General features: G+C 37.8%; 1 protein-coding gene across 9 annotated transcripts in view; it reads left to right on the top strand.

Moving 5' to 3' along the window:
- The first annotated feature begins 685 nt into the window (after positions 1 to 685).
- SNAP91 (synaptosome associated protein 91) overlaps positions 686 to 23426 on the top strand; it is a 170038-nt gene continuing 147297 nt past the window's right edge. For 8 of the 9 annotated variants that reach the window (XM_072642714.1, XM_072642713.1, XM_072642712.1 and 5 more), the window contains exons 1-2: positions 686 to 932; positions 2530 to 2689. In XM_072642714.1, coding sequence (XP_072498815.1) covers positions 2560 to 2689 — 130 coding nt within the window. In that variant the 5' untranslated portion in view covers positions 686 to 932; positions 2530 to 2559. Of the gene's footprint in view, positions 933 to 1574; positions 1664 to 2529; positions 2690 to 23426 lie in introns of those variants that run through there. The other variant, XM_072642707.1, reaches the window with a different exon arrangement.

Below are 23426 nucleotides of genomic sequence, written 5' to 3'. Positions count from 1 at the left end.
AATATTGGTGCTTGGGTTGTCCCGCGCAGTTTAAGCGCCAATTCAAGGGTATTATAAAATCCGAATACCCCATTACTGATGCACTAATAATACCAGAGGCTTAATTTCATATAATAAATATTTATAAATATCATCAACCCTAATTCGCGAGTTTTCAGTTGTTCCTGAGGGGACTTCGGTGTCTCGAAGCATCCACCAGGGATCCAGAAATGTGGGGTCGGATCCTGACTTGACCCTTTCCTAGGGGCACACTTTCCATCACACGAGGGTATGAATACACCCAACACAGGACGGCTGCGTGCACCTAAGCCAACGCACTTGTGCCCTTACTATTTCTGCTAATCCAGCGTCTGGCCGCGCCCTCATCTGTCCGTGACTACCTGTGTGACCTTGGGCGGGTCCCTTCTCACTCCCAGCCTCAGTTTCCTCTTCTGCAGAATTGGGGGTGGGGTGTCTTAGGTCTACACACACGATGCACAGGGGCCCTGAGAGGTGCCCCCGCGTGCCCGCTCTGCAGCCATGTGGCCCCTGGCCGGCACGGACAGAACTGCGGCAGAACTGTCCAGCGGCGCTCGGGCGGCCATGACTGCTCCCACCCGAGGAGACGGCGGGCAGCCAGCGGAGGGGCTCTGCCCTTGCAGCGGCCTTCGCCCATTCAGCATCGAACGCAGCCCGGCGCGGAGCCGGGGGCTCGGGGCCTCGCCTGGCCCGCCCGGGGCGCGCTGCGGAGCCGGGAAGGCAGGTGCAGGAGCCGGCGGTCGGCGTGCGCGTGCGCAGGCTGCCCGAGGAGGGGAAGGGCCCGAGGGGAGGCTTCCCCTCCCAGTGTCTCCGCACAGCCTCCCTTTCAGGGGATGCGAGGCTCCCGGTGCAGACCGCTCCTAGGAAAGCTGCTCCAGCCCGGCGGGGACGAAGGAAGGGGTGCGTGTCAGTAGGTATGTATGGGTGAACGCGGGCGTGTCTGTCCCCGTGTGCGGGGAGGGTGCGAGGAGGAGAGGGCACCGGGGAGGCTGGGGCTGGCGCTCCCCCCCATGCCCACCCGGGCCGCCCCCCCTCCCCGCTCCGGAGGTCCTCGCGGCTGAGGGGCTCGCACCGGTTTGTCCGCGCCTGTCACCTGACTCTGTCGGAGGAACCAAAGCTGAGGTGGGGGCGGGGGGGATGGGGACGCTGCCGGGGAGAGCCAGAGAGACGCGGCGGCGGCGGCGGGGAGCGGCGGGAGCGGCGGGAGCGGCGGGAGCGGCCGGCTGGTACAGGCTGCACCCCGGGATGGGCGGGCTGGGGGCGCTGGGCGGCGAGGGGCCGTAGGGAGACGAGGAGGAGGGAGCGCGCTGCGGCGGAGCTGGGGGGCATCTCTCCCCACGAGACAGCGCCGGCTCTCTACCCACCCGCCGGCTTCCTTCCTTCCTTCCGCCCCGAGGCCACGGACGGCCGAGCGGCAGACTGGAAGGCAGACAGGCGGACTGACGGGCGGGCGGGCGGGCACGTTTTGTCTCCCCCGCGGCCCGGAGCGGCCGCAGCTGCAGCGCCGCCCTGGGGAGTGGGGGCGGGGGCGAGTAACGGACTCGTGCGGCTGTGTGTCTACACGGCCGGCTCCGCTCTTTCTTTCCGAGGGGCACGGTCCGAGGCGATCATCCTTCCCCGGAGGGAGGCTGACGGGGAGTGACAGGTCCGTCCCCCACCGCCGGCTCGGGTGCGGTGCTGCACCCCCACCGCCCAAGGGCCCGGTGCCCTTTCCAGCCGCGGGGAGCGGCAGGGACTCGGGGGGATCCTTGGCTCCCGCACCCGAGCAGGGTGAGCCGCATCGAGCGCTCCCACCCCTCCTCCCCAGGGCGGGCCCCCTGCAGTGAGCACTGAGAGCGCTGCGGTGGGGGGGGGGGGGGAGGTAGGGTCGGGGCATAAAGGGGACCAGGAAAGGGGGTGCGGGAGGGATTACGGATGTGGGAGGCGGTGGCGGCCGTGTGCTGGCAGGGGGAGAGGGCATAATATGGCGCAGTGCAACGATAATCTCCAGCTCAGGGGAGCCGAGGAGAGGAGCTGCAGCCGCGGAGGGGGAGGGCGTCGGATCCAGTCCGTCTCCGTAGCCTCCTGGGGCGTGCTGCAGCAGTACCGGGGAGGTCGCCCTGTGGGCACGGTGCCCAGGGAGTAACCCCGACACCTGAAGGCTCTAGTGGGGAATGATAAGGTTGTCTGGGTGGGGAGGAAGATTGCTAATTGACAAGAGGGTGGTGGAGGACGTAGGGATGGTGGGGAAGCAAAAAAAAGAGAGAGAGAGGGGTATGTTCCAGGGTAGAGACGCCCGAGATGAGGGCACCATGATGGGCTCATTTTCTGCGGGTGCATCTGGGGCTGATGGATTGTAGGCTCCTCGGCTGCATCTTTACAACATCTAGTTCTGCTGGTGCTGAGATACCGGGACAGCACCTGCAGAGGTCCTTCCGGGGTGGAGGAGGGAGACTGTGGAGGGGGGCCCTGCTGCCCAAAGGCGGGAGCCCCGGGCTCACCAGGGGGCCTTCCTTCCACTCTTTCTTGCAGAAGAGGAGGCAGTAGAAGCAGCAGCCGAAGATGTCGGGGCAGACGCTGACGGATCGAATCGCGGCTGCCCAGTACAGCGTGACTGGCTCTGCCGTGGCCAGGGCCGTCTGCAAGGCAACCACTCATGAAGTGATGGGGCCCAAGAAGAAGCACCTGGACTGTAAGCATCTCTTTATGTAAGCGGGACGTGCGCATGCCAGAGCCGCTCCAGGGACTCGCAGAGGCTGTCTAGGCTTACTGTCAGTGATGCTGCGGCGTTTGGTATTCCCAGCTGTGCAAAGCTTTGAAAGTCTGCCGTTGTCTGCGGAGTGTCTTTGAGTGGCATTTTCACTTTCCTTATCCTTTCAGTTATATTTTTCTTCCTTTTGGTCTTCATTTTTTGTACTAAGGCAAGGTTATAGAATAGGCTTAGTGTAGAAAGCTAAAGTCTGATGTGAGTTGTTGAGAGATTAGGGACACAAGCTTCCCTACTTTCTTATGATTTTAATGGTGAGGTTTTGTTATTGTTTGTTTTCAGAGCTGGCTAGTTCAGGAAATTCTGGGGTTGTACAATTACAACTCAGAAAGAAAAGATGCACACCCCTTGTGACTTTAAATTCATTTTAGACGGTTTTTTTATGTGTTTTCATCTCTGTGCATGTTCTATTCTGAGAGCCTAGTTGGCTTTTGTGACTAAACATTGAAACTGTATTTTGCAGGTGTTAATAGAAATACTTCGTTTTGCATGTGGAAATTCCTTTTGTAGATTATATTTTGTGATACACAATGGAAGTTTTCCCAGGATTTTGGAATGATATATATTCTATTTTTCACATTTGTGGCCTTATGGGGGAAAAAAATTTCAGTTGTTCTAAATAACTACTGCTGAAATGGTAAAACATTTTTGTTGACTCAATTTAATTGGAGGAACAATATGGAAACAGTCTCAAAAGAAAAGACTAACAGTGTACCTGTGTGAGCAATGATTTCTGTGTAAGAGGTTACACAATTAACATTTTCTAAAATTGCCTTTTATTGTCTTCTGGACAGTCAGGGCTTTCAGTGGTAACTTGTTGCCTTGTACAGATTCTTACCATTGCCAAGTTTTATCAACAATCTGATCCCAACTTTCCATCATCATTTTGAAAGGGTGGTACTGAGAGGTCAGGAATTGCACTATCTGGGTTGTATTACCCTTATTTGGATTCTGTTTCTGCTACCCCTGGAAAGAATTGGTATTTTCACACACTGGGATTAGCACCCATTAGCACCATAAGAACAAACTGAAGAGACTTGCCAATAGTCAAAACAGAACAGTGTTTTAAGGTATATCCATTTCTCTGGCCTTATATTAAATAATTTTCCCTTTTAGATTTATCCGAGGGCTATAAATTCAATCTTTTTGAATAAATGCATTGTAATATGTTCATTTTTACCATACATGTTATGGTATACGTAACACAGTATGGAAGGGGCTATGTATCATATGGCATTAAACAAATAATTGAGAATTATAAATTCATGAATTAGTTGTTTTGCTGCCTATATGATGAAAATTATGGACTTCTTTATTATCCTTTCCACCTGATAAACTAACCCATATGTGTGCCTCATGGACCTTAAAATGAGTGTATCTCCCTTTTAATGGTTTTTAGTAAAAAAATTTTGAGTTGAAAATTGTAAAAATTTATATTTATAAAACACTACAGAAATGCTAAATAACATTATGCAGAAATATCACATATAGTTCAAAGAACAGTTTTCATTTCACATGTACAAGAATTTTTCCTGACAATTATGAAAGACTTATGGATGAACTAAATAATGAAGAGAGAATGATCATTGGAGGAGATAGCAAAATTCATTAGCCCTTTTTAAAAAAGGTGTTATCCTTTTATTTTCCTTGAGGATCTTTTTGATCTTGGAAAGTTTAGTAAAAATGATGCAGACTGAGAACATTCTTTCCATAGTTTTCAGAAATAAGTGGTGAATGGAATGATTTAAAGGTGTGTAGCTTCAAGTGGTATATGTCATTTTTTAATAAAGGAGATAATAGCACTTGATTTTTGCTTTGGTTCCTCCTGTACATTATCAGTAATCTTTATTAAATTGGTTTACATTGTTAACCTTAACATTCTACTCTTCTCATTTACAGGGTATTTTTTATAGTCATGTTTTCTATGTATCCAACCTTGACAGACATTTATTTTGTTTATGGTGTACTACAGGGAAGGCATTGTAGTGAGTGCTAGAGATACAAAGAAAAAAAAAATAGACCCTGACTTTGAGGAACTTAAGTTCTTCATGTATACAAATAAGTCAAATACTAGTTAATTTGAGGAAAGAGAGTACTAACAGCTAGGGGAACCAAGGAAATCTTCAAGGAAGAAGTGACATCCTGAGTTTTGTAGGAAGTTTCTAGAGTTGAAAAGACAGTGAATTTCAGGTATGGGGGTGGTGGCTTATAGGAATACCCCCATGCCAGAAAACAGACTATTAAGTTTAGGGAGCAGGTAATAGTTTAATTTTGTTGGAATCCTTCTAAACATCCCTGTAATATTAGATAATGTTGACCACTCTCTCCATCTGGACACTTTTTCCTCCCTGAATTTTCACGGCACTACTCATTTTTCTTCTTCTGATCTGATTGCTCCTTTTTCAGTCTCTTTTGCTGACTTATTATGCATATCACCACCCCTAATTGTGGATGTTCACTAAGACTGTTCTGTGCTGCTTCTGTTCTCTTTGTATTCTCTCACTTGGTGACCTCATTAGCTCCCATGGGTTTAATTGTCATCTTGGTGCAGATGACTCCCAAATCTAGATATCCAGGGCTAGGTCCCTCTCCTGAGTATCAGTTCTGTTGTGCATTTCAAACTTAAATGTCTAAGAGGCTTTTCTAACTGTGGAAATATATCCCACATATATCCAAAGTTGAACTTACTGTCTTTCCCCAGAACCTACCCTTCTAACAAACTTCTTTATTGTTGTCAAGGTCACCTAAATCCTTTCAGTCACCCACATCTGCAACTTGGCTGTCATTCTCAAGTCTCATATATCTAATCAGTTGTCAAGTCTTATAGTTCATATCTAGTGCAATATCTCTTACAACTCTCTTCTTTCCTCCTGGTCACCAGCATGGTTGAAGCCTTCATCCCGTCACACCTGAGATGTATATTGCAGTAGGTTTCTAATTGATATCCTTGCCTTCGAAGCTTTCTCTTCTATAATCTACTCTCTACAGAGCAACTAAAATAAATTTTCTAAGAGTTTAGATCTTACCATGTCTGTCCCCTGCTCAGTAAATTCCAGTAGCTCCCTATTATCTCTAGTATCAAATAAAAGTTACTCATTTTAGCTTTTACAGCCCTTTGCAACCCAGTGTCAACCTACTTCTTCCATCTTTTCATACGTGACCTTCTTGCTGTTCTTTACCTGCCATATTCACTTCCCATCCCTTTGTCTTTGCACTGGCTCTCCCTTCTGCCTAGGATGCATTCTCACTTCACTTCAGTCTCTTAGAATCTCCAATTTCATTCAAAACTCTGCTCAAGTAACACCTACAAAAGCCTTTGTTGATCCTCCCAAGTGACTTTTAACCCTCTCCTTCCAATTTTCTGTGTGTGTATGTACATGTATGTACATAGACATATATACATATATATTAGAATGTAAATTCAAGTGCTTTTGGGGAGGGGGGGTCTTACTTATTTTTGTCTTTGTATCTTTAGAGCAAGGCACAGTACCTTCACATAGTAGTTGCTTTGAAATTGAATGGACATTATGCAGTGGACCATAGCATGAGATGAGACTGAAGAGTAGAGAGGTACTGTACAGTCATACAGTAGAGGGTCTTAGATGCTTGTTAGAGGCATTAGTATTCTAACTGGGTCAAAAATATGTATGTAACATTCTGCCCCATAGTATTCTGACTCTGCTAAGAGGAGAGAGATATACCTTCTAATTTATTAAGAAAAACTACCTTTTGCTCAAAAAAATCACAGACGAATGAGGCTAAGAGGATAGTCTAGAATTCTAAGATAATATGATATTCTGAATTTATAAAACAGCTGAATTGGGGTTAGTTGATATGTTACTTAATTTCAGAAGGAGTTTTGCTTTATAAAATAAGTCACTGCAGGATTCTTACGACCAGTACTCTCCTGTAGCGCATTTGAATTTTAATTAATCAACCATTAAGTATTTATTAAACACTTAATATGTGCCAATCTTACTTGGCATTACCTATACAAAGACAAAAAATGAAAGAATTTCTTCTCTGAAAGGACTAGGATATAACTTTTCAAAAACATAACTCTTGTATAGATTGAAGCACATCTGTCATTAGATGACCAAAAAATTGTTCAGTAGTAGCACTTGAGAGAATTTTAGGCATGTGGTATATGACTATTAAGATGGGATTCTGTAGATTAATGGTAAATAAAATACTGTGCTTTTTATATGCCTGGTATTTGGGATAAATAGAATGCCTATATCTAGGGGGAAAATTTGACTTGCATCATGATACATTTTTACTGTTTGGAATTGAAACTGAATAATTTGGATAAAAACAAGTTGGTTGTAACAGGTCAGATGAAGTAAATGAATATGGGATTCATTTGAGAAATAAATGTTAATATTTAAGGTAGCAGTGCATATAGTTTCTTCTCCTCCTCCCCTCAATCTGATTGATCAAGAAATTGGAAAAAAAATTGGCATAATCCTTTTTTATTGGAGTAGAAGTAAGGTTAATAGAATGCCTAAGATTAAAACTATTGAGAAAGTTTGTTGATTTTTAAAAATAGGTTGATTGATTTTAAGTGCTTGGTTACCAATAGTCTTGAACACACATTTCAAAAGAAAATAAATTCACTTTCTGCAAATTTAATGAAGATGAAACTCCTTTTTCTTTGTCCAATCATGCTGAGTTTATAGGTTTGATAGGAGCATTGTTAATATTTGGTCAGAAATTAAATGATTAGATCGAAATGACAGGTATAGAGATTGGTTCCTAAATTTTGCTCTTTGGAATGACAGTATATTTTGTTGGAGAAAAACATTTCATTCATAATGACATTCCTGTAATTAGCAGGTATTAATTAGAAATATATGATGAACCCTAGTTATCTTAGATGCATCATTTCATACTAGTTTTCTTCATGTAGTAAGCACTGGGTTAAACTACTCTGACTTTGTATTTGTTTTAACAGTAATGATAATCCAAGTAAGTGATAAAAATTGATATATAGGAAATTTCTTTTTCATATTCCCAAAAATCTTTAAGATTCACTGCAAAAGATAATAGTGATAATAACTCATTCTTCTACAATGCTTAAAGATTTATAAAGTAGTGTTGGCTTCAATCATATGGGGTAGGTAGTTCAAATATCATTGTTCTTTTACAGGTGAGGGATTTGAGGCTCAAGGACATAAACATGCCCATTGTAACAGGGCTAGTAGGTTTTTGAAGCTGGGGCAGAAAACTCAGGTTTTGAAAGTGTAAGTTCAGGACTTTTCCTACTACATTACACAGGTATGGATACTATGAAAGTAACAATCAACAAGCATTTGTTAAGCACTTACTTTTGTGTGGGGCACTGAGGATAGAAAAACTTTTTTTAAAAAAGAAACAATCTTTCCCTTGTATCTTTGTTTCAGTAACAACTCTTGTGTGCTGTTTCTGTACTCAGTAATCTTAAATTGAACATTTATTTGGTAAAATGAAAGTTTAAATCTTATTTCCATATAATTAGACCTTATAAAGAACTAATTTTTTAAAAGACAAATTTGATACACATAAAAGATGATTTCAAAATGATGGTAAGTGCTACAAAATAGTACTTGTATCCATACTTTTCATTCTAATCCACCTATTTTTAAAAATAACTCATTTTGCTTAGTTTATATAAACTAAACATATTTTGAGTTCTTAATCATTTTGTAATATCTTTCATTCTTAATTTGTTTTTATTACCTAGTTTTAATGAGGAATTACATTATATTTTTTCTATTTAATTTCTTCTCTGAAAACATTTGGAGTTAGAGGGCTGGGCTATGTTTACTTTATTGAAAGAGTTAATATCACTTTAATTTTTGTAAAGCCTTTGGAGGATTTGCTATGATGTGGTACTATAGTAATAGCCATTAGCAATCTACTAGAGGAAATATGTTCCAGGCTATATTGTAATTATAGCCACCTCAATCTTATCTGTAAAATATTTATAAAAAGAGAATTTTTGAAATTTTGAAATATTTGTTAGAAAATAATTCATTTTACAAAAGGATTCATTATCAATTTCCTTAAGATAGCCCAAGACATTAAAATATTATTTGATTTATAGAAACTCTCTTTGCGTACAACTTTACAGGAGCCCATCTGTTACATAATTATGTAACATATTATATATAACTATATAATATACTATATAGCAGTATATAAGAGCTAATTTAGTCAGGGATTTCTTTGAATTACAATATGAAAATAAGTCAAAATTTTAAAAACCAAATTGAAGTAGTGAAAAGTGTAACAGATACTAATGTAACATTAGACATGAGATGAATGGTTTCTTACTATAAATGAAAATTTGAAATCAGGAAACATGAATAATATTCTTATATTATTATACTATTATACTTTTAATAGCATGCTAGGGATGGTAAAAGAAAAGACTTAAGATGTTGCACTTGACTATAAGAAGCTTATAGTTTAATTGCTCTTAAACTTCAATCAATCTTCTAAAGTTTCTTACATGTGTATGTAATGCTAAGGCTAATATCAACGTTAGTTGTTTACTTACATCCACAATATTATATTGCAAAATCTTGGGAGAATAAATTGCTGCCTAAGACAGCATTTAAAAGTATTAGTTATCACTATTTAAGTTGAAGTTATAAGACTAGATTGATTTTTAAGTATGACTTAGGCAAATCAGTCTCATTTTATACTCATACCCCTATACTTTTAAATTTTTAGGGATTTATGATCTCATTAATATGTGAATAAATAGATCATAATCAATTTACAAGCATTTATTGAGAGCTTAATATGTACCAGGCATCATGCTGAGTGCTAGGGATACTAAGAAAAAAGCAAAATGGTCAGTGTCCTCACAGTGCTTGCATTCTACTTGGGGAGACATGTATATAAATAAGTACATAGAACATCCAGAATGGGTGAAAGGTAACTGAAGAGGAGAAGTGAATCTTGTCCATATTTTCCATAAATTTTGTACAGAGGGCCCAGCCAGCGTGTTAAAGGCCTTTCTCTACATCTTGACATTGTGTGAATACCAGTGGAACATATCTTGGCTATCCTTTGCTAAGGAAGACCTGGGTTCAAGTCTTGCCTCCCCCATTTATGAACCTGAGCAAGACACTTAACTCTCTCAGGCTGTTTCTTTATCTTTAAAATGATGAAGTTGGACTCACTGGTTTCTAAAATCTCTTTAAGCTCTAAATCTATGTTCATATAAATAAATCTCTATTATATGTTCATATAAATTAAATCTATGTTCATATATTCATATAAACTATCTTGTACTTCGTTTGTTCCATGCATGCACACACACATTTGTTGAACAGAATACATGTTTTCTCCCTGATAGAAAGTAGGCTTGTTCATTGATTGATTGTTGCATCTTCAGCATAGATCATAATTGGTAATCTGCTCCAGCCTACTCTTGCCCACTCCATTGTCCTTTGCCCAACATTTGATTTTAATTTTTGGAAGATTGTGTCATTTCATGACTCAGCTGTATAGCATCACTAGAATAATATTGATGTTCAAAAGATGAACATTTGTTTCAAGGAGAAGCCTTAATTCACTAAAAGCATTGCATAATTTCCAAAATGTAGTCCGGCTTGCTATTCAGTTTTGGGCCTAGTCCATTGGCTTTCCACACTGTGTATTCAAGATATATGTGCTGATGGGCCATTTTCATCATGTATCTGTTCAGATGCATGATATAGCCTGTATAGTAGATATTCTTCTGCTATTTTTTTATTCTTGTGTTTATAGGTCAAACTCTTGGGTTATTATGAATTCAATTTAGAAGCTCTGAAATGTTTTATATACTAATATATTATTAATTTGAATTCCATTAATTTGGAACTTATGTTTAGTAAAGAGTGTAGAGGCTAACTAAACTGTCTTTTGGGGGGGATAAATTAGGAATTAAGTTAGGAATATCAACAAGATCTCAGAGAAAAATATTTAAACTTAAGAAAACCAACATTTTCAGAGCATAGTTGCTTTAGTCTCTCTAAAACAGAGATTATCTCCAAGGGGTTCATGAATAGATTTCAGGAGCTCCATGAATTTATATAGAGAAAAAATATATAGATAGATAGATATTTAACTTCTAATCAAAATTTAACATTTTCTTCAGTTTATTTTATACAATTCTTATATATATATATGTGTATGTATGTATGTGTATGTATTTAACATTATGAGATAGAGTCCATTGACTTTACTACATTGCCAAAAAGATTCATAACACAAAAAGGTTAAGAACCCCTGTTTTGGAGGTATCATTTATGTATCAGAATCACTGAATATGAGAGTTGGAGGGAACATCAGCTGCCATCTAATTCAACACATGCACAATGAATCCCTACCATAACATACCCAAAAAGGGCTTGATGCTGTTTTCTTAAAAACTAACCAAGTACCAACTGGGAAAAATCTCTGCCTCATCTTGACATCAGCAAAAGGACATTTTAGATTCTTTATGTGAATGCTGCCTTATCTGACCAGTTAATTCATTTCATTAGAGTATAATATGAAAACAAAATATTTTTGCCTTATTTAGTTGGCATCTGTTGATATGTGCCTGGTCTTTATGGTATTTACATGTTTTCAAGACCGGTGAGGTATGTGTATGTGCACTGGACATTAGACTTTGAATAAAAGTGTGCTTTGCTTAACCTCATTTCTTTAGTGTTTGGGAAAAGTGGTTGCTACTACTGCAGAGAGAATTGTGGAGAGAAATTAGTTGTCAATGTCAGCTTTTTGTTGTTAGTATTTTATCTTTTCTCCATATTTTAGGAATGAGGTACCAAGGGTATATATAGTTTTCTAAGAGATCAGCTTCACGAACATTAGGATTTGAGAACCTCAAACATTCACAGTGCTTGTGACCTACATTATAAAATGCTTTCTTAAGTGAATAAACCATTAAACTGTTAGAACAAAAAGAAAAGATACATATACCCATGGAGAAAACTGAATGATAACTTTATATCACATTGATCACAACATTCACATTTACATGATTTGCTAGGGTGCTCTGATCTGAAGTAAAGAAACAAGTAACAGGGAGTCAAGGCTTCCCTGTGGCTTCATTCTTGCAATAGTCTAGGTGTTATGTACTTAACTGTAAGCCAAGCACTCTTCTTATTCTAGGACATATTTTGTTCTTCTCAGATACTAAGGGGACAGTCTATTGAGTTTTGACCCAAACAACCAGACATAGAATAACAAAAATAGCTCCTAATGTCTCTGTTAACACTGAGTTGTGTTTATATTTTTAACAAGAAGATAAATATTTATTAAGCACTTACTAAGATTATAAAGACAAATGAAATCGCCCCCATCTTCAAGGATCTTATGTCTACTTACAGTTCAGCTTCTTCAAGAAGAATAACATTGGCAAGGAAATCCCCCAAGGAAGAACTAGTTTAGGCCATGTGGACAGATACATGTGGCTTCTGGCATATGCCATGAAGGGTAGAAAAAGGATCTTGGGCCTCAATGAAGATTCACCTTTATTAGAGCACTTCAAAGGGCAAATCAACCAATTCATCTTGGAGGCAATCCCCATCAGTGAAAACCTGGAGGATGCCACAGGATGGATGTGTCCTTATACTCTGTAGAGAAATACAATCAAAACTGCCAAAGGCTCACTACCCTGGATACTTATCAAAGAACTTTTTTGATCAACCCCTCACCTAAACAAAACATAGTTACAAAAGATAGCTAGTGATCATTGTTAAATGAAGGGTACAAAAAGTGCTAGATCACTTAAGAGAAATAAATCATTATGACCTTAGGTGATCAGGGAAACAAACCTTCATAGAGCTTGAATTGAGCTTTGTCAGGTGAAGGGAATGCCTTTAACAAGCCTGTTGAATGCTGTGTATAGGCTCATAGATGAGAGGCAAAGATGAAAATATTGTTCTTGGAATTGAGATCAGGGAGTTGAAATCGACTCAAAGAACTATGACATAAAATAGAAACTGATTAATCAATAAGGAAGAGGTATAAATTAAAGAATTATGGGAGTTCAGTGGAAGAAGAGATCACATATCTTGGGGGCATCAGGGAAAACTTCATGAAGAAAATAGCATGGGAGCTTGGCAATGAAAGAAAGAGTTCAACTCAGATTTATATGATGGTTTCAACAAAGTGGTGGAAGTAGAAAAGTTTGGGATATATTTGGGGGAATGGCAAGTCATCCACTTGGTCTGCAGGTTCCTAAAGTGGGCAATACTGCCTCTAGGGGTGCCGAAACAATCCAGGGCTGGTGTATTAGCCTCATGTGTGATTGAATAAAAATAAGGGGCTGATGAAAGCATAAGGAAAAAGAGAAAAAAATTTTGAAAAACCATTCATACATGTTTCATTTTTTGTGTAACAGTTAAAGTTGTAGTGATTACATTATTTTCCAAAAAAAATATGCAAGCTATAACCATTCAATGGTAAAGTCCACCAAGAGGTCTTAGCAAGCAAGTGTTGGCAGGTGAACATGTCATGCATTGTTGAGAAGTCCAGCACGTATCTGCAGGATTATATGTGTGTAATGACTTGTTTACAATATGATACAGTTATATGATGCAATATTGCATCATTAAAATTTCAGTGCAGAAAAAACCCCACAAATTTACAATAAATTATTAAATTTAAGATCTATCATTTTCAAAAAATATTTTAAATTTTTCGAAGTGACACAAATTAAAAAAAAAAACTGGTAAAGGGTCAAAGAAAGTAGATTTCCAGGGGAGCAACGAATAATTTTTAAGGGAGGTGGTAGGCCAATTAAGTTTGGGAACTTCTAGTCTAGAGAAAAGGAAGGTGTATGTGAAACAAGATAGATTGAGATCAGATTGTCGAGGATCTTGAATGCCAGTTGGGACTTAATATAGGTATTTTTATGTTGATTTAAACAATATTTTACTACACATACAATTCTAACAACTAATTATTATTATAATTCTTATTTTTCTCATTCTCAAAGTCTTTACTTATGAATACTTCTCTTTACATTTAACTTTCAATTAACCAAATTGGAAATAGCCATAAACAGATGTTTGTCATTTTAAAATATTATTTCCTAGACCATCTCTTTACCATTGGTGAACTTCTCCTAGCTACTCCATTTTGGGGAGGGCCCTAGGCTGGTCAACTTTAATTCCCTTGCTGGCCCTGATTATAACCTTCCGACTCTCCCCACCCCCTGCCCCTTATAGCTCATGTGTGTGTATGTGTGTGTGTGTGTTATCTTCCCCCATTTAAATTTAAGCTTCCTAAGGGTAAGGACTTTCTTTTTTGCTTATGCTTGTGTCCCCAGAAAGTAGCACAGTGCTTAGTATGTACAGTAAGTACTTAATAATTGCTCTTGCCCTCTATCTCTAATTGTTCCTTACAGATAAATTTCATTTTTAAGAATCTTCATTTTTTTCTGCTTAAAAGGCATTTTGAGGTCTGGAAGAGTGATACAATCTTAGTATCAGAAGAAAGAGATAAAGAGGCTGGACTGTTAAATCTTTATTTATTGCAGAGTTGCATTTATCTGTTCTAGTAATTCATGGTACTTCAGATACATTCGTAGTCATCTATAATCTCAAAATCAAATAAAATTATTTTTAAAATATCCATTTCACGGCTTTCCTGTTAGTATAGACTGAGAAATTACATTTACTTAAAATGCAGAAACTTCTAAATTCATATCTGCTTCTTTTGGGAAAAGGAGAAATAGTGTTGGTAATCATTGAACTTATAGAAAATGTCCTGGATTTAGAATCAGAGTCCCTGAGTTTTACCTTCTGGCTCTATCACTTAATACCAGTGTGAAATTAGGTAAGTCATTTCACTTTCTGAGCCTCAGTTTTCTCATCTGTAAAATGAAGGAAATGTACTAGGTGATCCCTAAGGTCCCTTCCAGGTCTAAATCTTTAATACTAAAATTGTTGTATATAGTAGTTCAGTACTATAGTGGAAACATAATTTTTTTCCTTGCTGATACTTCTCCTAGTGTTTCAGAATGCAACAAACACATCCTTACTTTTCATCTTGTGCAACTATTATCTCTATCCTCCAATAATTTTATGCAGTAAGTCCATTTACCATGGTTGGGGTCTTACTCTAGATTTCTTTACATTATTTGAATATTAATACAGCATGTATGATGTCTCTTAGTTATCCCTTGTTTTCATTACTTGACCAGTCTATCTCCTTTCCCCATGATATATATCTCTGATCATATCTCTTTTTATGCCACTTATTTTGTGCAATTAAGCACTGATGATATGCTGTAGCCCTTCAGCTAATGTGCTCCATGTACCTCTCTATATTGACTCATAGATGGCCCATACATTTTGATTCTTTGCAGACCATGGTATTGAATTATTTATAGACATACAATATCACCAAAAGAATATTGATAATAGTACAACAGGCATTTTTGGTGGGAGGGGAAAGCTTAAGGTCATTAAAAAAGCATTATATTTTCTAGAAGGAAGGGAATAAGCATTTATTAAGTACCTACTATGTGGCAGGCACTGGGCTAAGTGCTTTACAAATATCTCACTTGTCCTCACAACAACCCTAGGAGGTAGGTACTATTATTATCACCATTTTGCAGCTGTGAAAATTGAGGCAGACAGAGGTTAAGTGACTTGTCCTGGGTCACACAGCTTGTAAGTATCTGAAGCTGAATTTTAACTCAGATCTTCCTGTTTCTAGGCTCAGAGCTGTTTTCACTGCACCACCTAGCTGATCGATAATCTTCAATTTGGGGCCTCATTGACGCCATACTGACCATCTCTCCATGACATATATATTTATGTACTAGTTGTATTAGTCATTTTTCCAGTTGTTATATCTTTATCTGGACAGTCTGAGCCACTTGCTTTTTTTCCTATGCATCTAGTTAGACCAGTGTTCTGGGCCTTGGTCCAATCAGCATTATGTCATCTTTAAGTAGGAGAAGACCTTTCCATCTCTAGGGAATCATACTTCCATTTGTATTCTGTGTTGGACTTCTTTATGACAGTGGCAAATATCTCTGGTGAGAATGCATTTTCCTGAATTATACTTTACTTGATATTCATATGAGAAATAACTAGTCACTTCTTATATGTTCAAATGTAGAGATTAAAAATTTTTTAATTTTTTATGATGACATTTTTTGCATCTCTTTAGCTCTCTTCTTGAAGAAAGTATTTATTCATGATATATAATATGGGACTTCTATTTCATGATTATCTTTTCTTCTTTTTCATTTCTTTATCTTGAACATATTTTCCAACATTTTTCACAGACTTAACCTGTATTAAAGTATAGATTTATTTGGAGGGCTTTATCCAGTTTTTCTTAGAATTTCTCTGCCTTCTTTATCCTTCCCATGAGTTTGTGCATTTGTTGCTAGGTCTTTTGCAAACATTTATCATGAACACTCTTAATATGATATGAACTAGTTAGTGTCCCATGAAATGTTTCTTGTAACTGTTGAGTGCATGATAAAACGAGCTCTTCCAGGTATTTTCTTTGCCTCTCTGAGTAGAGTTAATCCTTCTTCCATTTTGCTGTAGTTTCCTTATATCTTATAACTTTGTTGTAGTATAGTAGGTGTCACATTAAAAATGGAAAATTGACATTACCTATTGATGATCCTGTGTATTTTATGGTAAATATTTTGTACTTCTGATAGTCTTAGCTTTAAAAAAAAGGACTTAGACTACAGATATATTTATTTATTGGTAAACATTTGGTGGCCTCAGTACAACAATGGGTTTTTTAATGAATGAGTTAAAAACATTTATTAAAAAATTATGTCCCAAACACTGTGCTAAATCTTGGGGCTACAAATTGAATGAGACAGTCCCATCTTTCAAGGAGCTTATTTACACTTCTTTTGAGGGAGATAATGCATAAAAGAAATACCAGTTGTAGGGCAGATGAAAAGGTCCTGAGGTCCTAAGAGTGGAGTAGCAAGACTGACATATAATTCAGGGATCCTGAGGTTGCATCAGTAGGCTTAGATGATGGTGTCTGGGGGTTTGGAGGACCTAGAAATAGTACTTATGGTAAGACATGGAGGACCTTGGGATGCATTTGCAGAGTAAATAGTAAGGCATAGTGGTCCTTTGTATCTGATGATAAGAATTAGAGTTGTTGACATATCTCTCATTCAGGTGATGCAAACAGTCAAGCAGCTTGAATGGGGTCTGAGTGGCCCAACGCATAGGAGTAAAGGCAAGGGGAAGGGAGGGTAGCTGCCATGCAAGTGGGTCTTCTCCTGCGTGGATAGAGTTTGGGCACTGAGAAAAGAAACAAAGTAAAGGCAAGGGAGGAATTGAAGAAGACAATTTGTAAATAACGCTAAACTTTGCTAGGGAAAATGATAAATGAACTCTGACAGGACCAGTGTTTATTCTCTTGATTTGAACTGCTTTTACCAAATGGTCTATGCTCTGTGAGCAAAGCAGTATTGAGACAGCACAAAGTAAACATAGGATGCACAAATTTGGGGTATCCACCCCAAATATTCACATGGACTCTCTATCTGTGCCCAACCTGTGGTAAAGCATTCCAAGCTCATTTTGGTCTGATCAGCCACAGTCAGACACCCTGAAACTTCACTTTATCGTGGTGATGTCATTTTTGGCCCTCTTCGAGAACAAAGGACAACAGCCAGCCAACCAACCAAATGGTAATTTAGTTGAATTTTGTGAAGGGCTTTGACAACTAATACTGCTAAGATTAATATTATAATTTAATACTCTTCATCTTCACTGTGACCTCTATTCCTTCTACTACTCTGATCTTCACAGGCTGCTATCCCTGTACTGGCTCCTTTCCCTGTCTCATCCCCTTGTAAACCAACATGACTCTGCACTATCTTTGCCCTTCTGTCCTATCACACTTTGTCAAACTTCCCAGTATCTACCTCCTCTTCACCTATTAGTATGTTGCTGAAAGGAGCTGGAGGAAATCATGAAATTGTCAACTAAAACTAAACTAAAAATCAACTAAAAATCTGTCATCAGGGCCCCTGTTACAGCAAGACAAATATTCTCTTCCTTCTTAATTTATTCACTATTCCACTCCAGATGAAGGCCATTAAACAAACAAAAAACCATCTCATTTCTCCTTAAGACTCCTACTACCCTCTCATTTAAAGACCTTGTCTCATATTTAACTGAAAATTTTGAAGACATTTTCTGAGAGCTCTCTTTTATTTCTTCTTCATCTTACTTATATCATGTAGACATCTTCCTCCAGTATCTACTTCACTTAGGTTAAAGAAGTGACCCTTTTTTTTGCCAAGGTGAATGCTTCTACATATACCTGCCATCCTATCCCCTTCTATAGTCTCTAGCAGATTGCTTTCCCTTTAATCTCCTTTCTCTCTTTAATCTCCATAATTTTCAGTCTTTGCTAAACTACAGGCTCTCTCTTTGCTGCTCTGGGCACTCATGGCTCCCTCATTGTTGAAAAACTCACTTGATACACCATCCCTACTAGGACTTACTTTATATCTCTCCTAGAGAAAGTCCTCAAAACTTGTAGAAAAAGTCCTCAAGAAAGCTGCCTCTTGACTTGATTTGAAATCCTTTGCAATCTGGCTTCCAACTTCATCATTCAGTTGAAACTGCCCTCTCCAAAGTTGTCAATGCCAGATCCACTGGCCTTTTCTCACTTCTCGAACTTCTTGACGTTTCTGCAGCATTTTACATTGTTGATTACCTCCTTTTAGATAGTCTCTCCTCTCTCTTTTCATGACATTACTCCCTATCATTGTTCTTTCTGAGTTTTCTTTGCTAGATCTTTATCCATGTCATTCACACAAACATTTTGTATCCACTTTGGCTTTGTCTTGGGCCCTCTTATCTCTTTATTGTGTCCCAGGGATTGGCAAACTACGGTCTGTGAACCAAAGGCCGTCTGGCTGCATTTGTATAGCCCAAGGTATACTACAATTCACAGTGATACACTTATGATTCAGTAACATTTTGAGTGCTATGCATATCACAGTATTGTTATTTTTTAAAATTAGAATCATGCTTAACACCTACAATGTTAAAATAAGAAAAGAAGAGAAAAAAGTTTTATTAAGACTTTTTAAACCCAGGGCCAAGATTAAAATTTTTTCTGAATGAGACCTGCCCTCAACCATTATTATTGAACACTGAATGGCTTTGGAAATTAGCTTTGGGAAGAATTTATAATTTTTCTTAATGAATGCAACTTAAAATTACAAGGCAAAATAATGCTTCTATGCAAAACTTATACTAGGGTAATATTAATTCAGTGATAACTAATGTTTTAATTACAAGTATGTCAAACTGCTTTATACACTTCCTATGCTAAAACTCAAGAGACTTGATCTCCATTCTCACACCAGTTTGCAGCAGATATATTTTCTGAGTTTAAACTACTGTTCCAGCAGTGTTTTTCAGACCTCAGTGTAAGTTCAAAAGAAATTTCCATCTTTCAAAATCCAGTTAACTCTATAATTGAGGAGTTTCCACCTAACCTTCAAATGGAAGTGATTAATCTGCTATGTAATTACATACCAAAAGGTAAATATCAAGAGGAGAATCTAATAGAATTCTATTAAATGCCTTCCAAGTGATGAATATGCTCAATTAAAATCATATGTTGGTGGATCGAGATCAATATTTGGCAGTACCTACCTCTGTGAAAGAGCATTTTCAAAGATGGAATACATAAAATCTCATTACAAATCAGCAACAACAGATGAACCTTTATAGTTGACTTTTATGATAGGGATCACTAACTTTGAACCCCAAAAAAACGTTATCTCCAAAAAAAATTCCATTCTTCTCATTTATTCTCATTCTCATGGGCCTATATTACAAAAAGAAAAATACTCAATTATAATTATATTTTGAATTTTGTCAATAAAATTGCATAGAAATTTTCTTTCTCTCATTATTTAAGTACCTAAATAATGTCCTCAGTTTTGTCTCTTGACCTGCAAACTAAGATGTTTACCATCTTGCCTACTGAAAAAAAAATTACTGACTCCTCCTCTGTCTCACTTGGTGACTTTTCTTGGCTTCAGTCTGCATCTATATGCAGATGATTCCCAGATCTATATATTCAGCTTTAACCTTTCCTCTCAGCTGCAGTGGTATATCACCAACTACATTTTGGATAACTTGAATTGGATGTCCTGTAGGCATATCAACATGTCCAAAATAACTTACTCTTTCCTCTCAAAACCTCCCCTCCCATGAACTTCCCTATAACTTGATGGGCATCGTCATCCTCTCAGTCTTTCAGGCTCGCAATTACAGTGTTATCCTCACCTTTTCATTCGAATTTCACCCCCTGCCTAGTGAATCCAATCTAATCCAAGTCTTCTTTTTTCTGCCTTCACTTGTCACATATGTTCACATATGTTCCATTTCCTACATTCACACATTTACAATTGTATTTCAGGCCCTCATAACCTCTTGCCTGGGAGACTGCAATAGCTTTCTAACTAATCTCCCTATAATCTTTCCCTACTCCAGTTGACTTAGCTGCCAAGATGGTTCTAAGGCTTAGATCTGGCCATCTCACACCTCTGCTCAGTGGGCTCCAGTGGTTCCTTATTATCTCCAGATTCAGATATTAAACTTCTCTGTAGGGCATTTAAAGCTTTTTATAACTTGCTCCTTTCCCTACTTTTTATACCTTTCAAGTCTTTTTTTAGACGGTACTCCCCTGTCTAGGATCTAGCATTCTGGCTTAGTTGAAGTTGCTGGATTATCACATTCCATCTCCCCTTGTGCTTTTGCCCTCACTGTAGCCTATATGACTTGAATATTCCACCCTTCCCTGTGCTGCTTAACTTCCTTCAAGAATCAGCTCTAATCTCACCTCCAGGAAACCTTTCCCACTTTCCCCAGATGCTAAAGCTTTACCTATTCTGATTACCTTCTATTTATTCTGTGTATATCTTGCATATATCTGATCATTTATATATTGTACATACCCCTCCACACTAGAATGTAAGCTTCTTGAGGACAGGGCTCAATTTGCTTTTCTTTGAATCCCCCAAGCTTAACTCTGTGTTGGCACATAGTCAATACTTAAATACTTGGTAACTCAGTGACTTGTTGGTTATTAGGAATATTGCTGAATTGGGGAAATATTAAATATGAAGATACTAAATTCTAAATATTAGTCAATAAATAATGTGAATACCACACCTATGCAGTGTCAAAAATATTAGAAGATTACAAAAATGTTGACTATAATATGTGAATAGTAATAACTTTATGAAGGCTATAATAATGTAAAGATTACGATTAAGCATGAGGTTCAATAAGCCTTTTATGGTTAATAATGTCAACAATTGTGATGAAGAGGCTGTCTATTATAAACTATAACACATAATTCCTTATGGATGGGAAAAATCATAAAATAAACAGGTCGTAGTTGTTCATAACCTTTGCCCCCCAAATGCATTCATCCTCTGAAATGCTGTAAGACTATATTTTGAAGCAAAATTTATTCAACACACTAGTTAGATTTTATGCTATATTTAACTGTCATTACAAGCAGATATTTGGACATAACATTTATTTTGAATAATAGCAATCACTGCCCTATTTGGGATAGAATAAGTTATTCTATTGTAGATTACACAAATAGTATTTAGAATCATAATTACTGACTTTAGCATGCATATTTCAAAATAACACTAGTCTTGAAGTTTAATGAAAAATGTATTTAATATCAAATATTTTGAATGAGTTAGGGCATAAAGAATATGCAGCATAGTCAGTGGAAGAAGCACTGAGCTTGGAGTCAACAAGACCTGCATTTGAACACTAAGTTCTGCCACTTACCTGTGTGAATGTGGACATAGGATTTAACCTCTCTGGGCCTTAGTTTCCTCCTCTGCAAAATGAAAGACTTAAGCTACAATGCCTCTGAGGTTCCTTCCAGTTTTAGATCTATGATCTTTTGAATCTATAACATGAAAAAACCTCTTTTATTTTCTTGTCTGTTGTCTTTCCTCCCACACATGGATAGCACCAAAGTAAAGCAAGATAACGTTAGAAAATGTAGGTAGCTATTGCAGTAGTGAAAAGTCCCCAAACTTGGATAATCTGTGCTGAGTAATTTTTTTTTAGTGCAATTAACCTAAAACCACTAACTTCTTCAGATTTCTAAACTACATTACCTCAGTAAGGCAGTGAAAAATATTTTCAGTAATTATCGTGCTATCATCTCTCCTTTGAGGTATGTTTGTATGTATACAACTAAGTAAACAAAAACTGTTTCCATGTATTTGTTTCTTAAATAATCAGAAAGTCTAATTGTTTAAGTAGAGAATTTAAAATGTTTTGTTATGGTGTATCTGAATTGCACTGTGTACCGTCTGAATTTATTTGCAAGCCTTTTTAGTATTTGCTTAGTTTTATGTTTATATAACTATTCATTTTCAAATTCTGTTTCAGGTTTTTGGTGTTTTTGGTTTTCATATCACCTTCATTTCTTTTTATTTAATTTTTTTTTAATTCTGAATTTAAACACTAAAAGAACATTTCCATACACATAGCAGAACACAAAAAGAGGATCTTTATGAAACTGTGAATCTTGATTTCACAGTTTGCTTTTTCAAAAAGTATATAATAAAATCCACACATTATTTTCAAAATTGTCCTGATTGTCTGTGCTTACTTCTGAACTAAGTTCCCTTCAGTGCTTTTTCAAGTATTACAATGACTCTTTTTTTTTTTTAAAGCATCACTATTGTTAAAGTATCTTCCCCACCCCATTTCCAGTTAACTTGGAGAAAGGGGGGAGGGAGGAAATCTTTGTATCAATTAAGTATGGTCAAGCAAAATGAGTCCACACAGTATCATTTCATACATCTGCCTCTTTACCCTGCCCAGAGAGCCATTCCTTATAAAAAATAATAAAAAGAGACAAAATTTAAAAAGCATTTCCTCAAAATTCAGTCCTCATCAACTGAATATGACAGTATATACAGTGTTCCAAACCAGTAGGCCCCTGTCTCTGAAATTAATGCAGTAGGGTGCATTTTTTCATTCTTTCTTTAGGACCAGGATTGGTCCTTATATAATTAATTATATTTTTACTTTTCTATTTATATAATTTTTAATTTATTATAATTGCAGTGTCTAGTTTCTTTTTTGATTTATTTTCTTTTTTTCATTTACATTGTTATAGTGATTGTGGATATTATTTTCTTGTCCTGTTTACTTTGTATCAGTTTGTAAATATCTTCTCAAGCTTTTGCATTCTTCGAGTTCATTGTTTCTTATGGAGCAATAATATCAGAGCTGAGTTACCCACATATATCTCATGTACCACAATGTTTAGCCATTTTTCAATTAATAGACATTTACTTTGCTTTCAATTCTTTGCTACCATAACAAAGTGATACTATAAATATTTTGATATATATAGAGTCTTTCTTAAAGATATATGCCTAGCAATAGGATCTCTGGATCAAAGGGTATACATATTTCAATAACTTTATTTGAATGATTCTAAATGTTTTTCTGGAGTAATTAGACCATTTTTGAGCTCTACCAACAGTATATTTGTGTGCTTATCTTTTCATAGGCTCTCCAACATTTCCAATTTATCATCTTTGCCCATTGGTTTGGTGTGAGTTGGAACCCCAAAGTTGTTGTGATTTACA

The sequence above is a fragment of the Notamacropus eugenii genome, chromosome 2 (genome assembly GCF_028372415.1).
Source record: "Notamacropus eugenii isolate mMacEug1 chromosome 2, mMacEug1.pri_v2, whole genome shotgun sequence".
NCBI classification, from domain to species: Eukaryota; Metazoa; Chordata; class Mammalia; order Diprotodontia; family Macropodidae; genus Notamacropus; species Notamacropus eugenii.
This window is presented reverse-complemented; position numbering and strand designations above follow the sequence as displayed.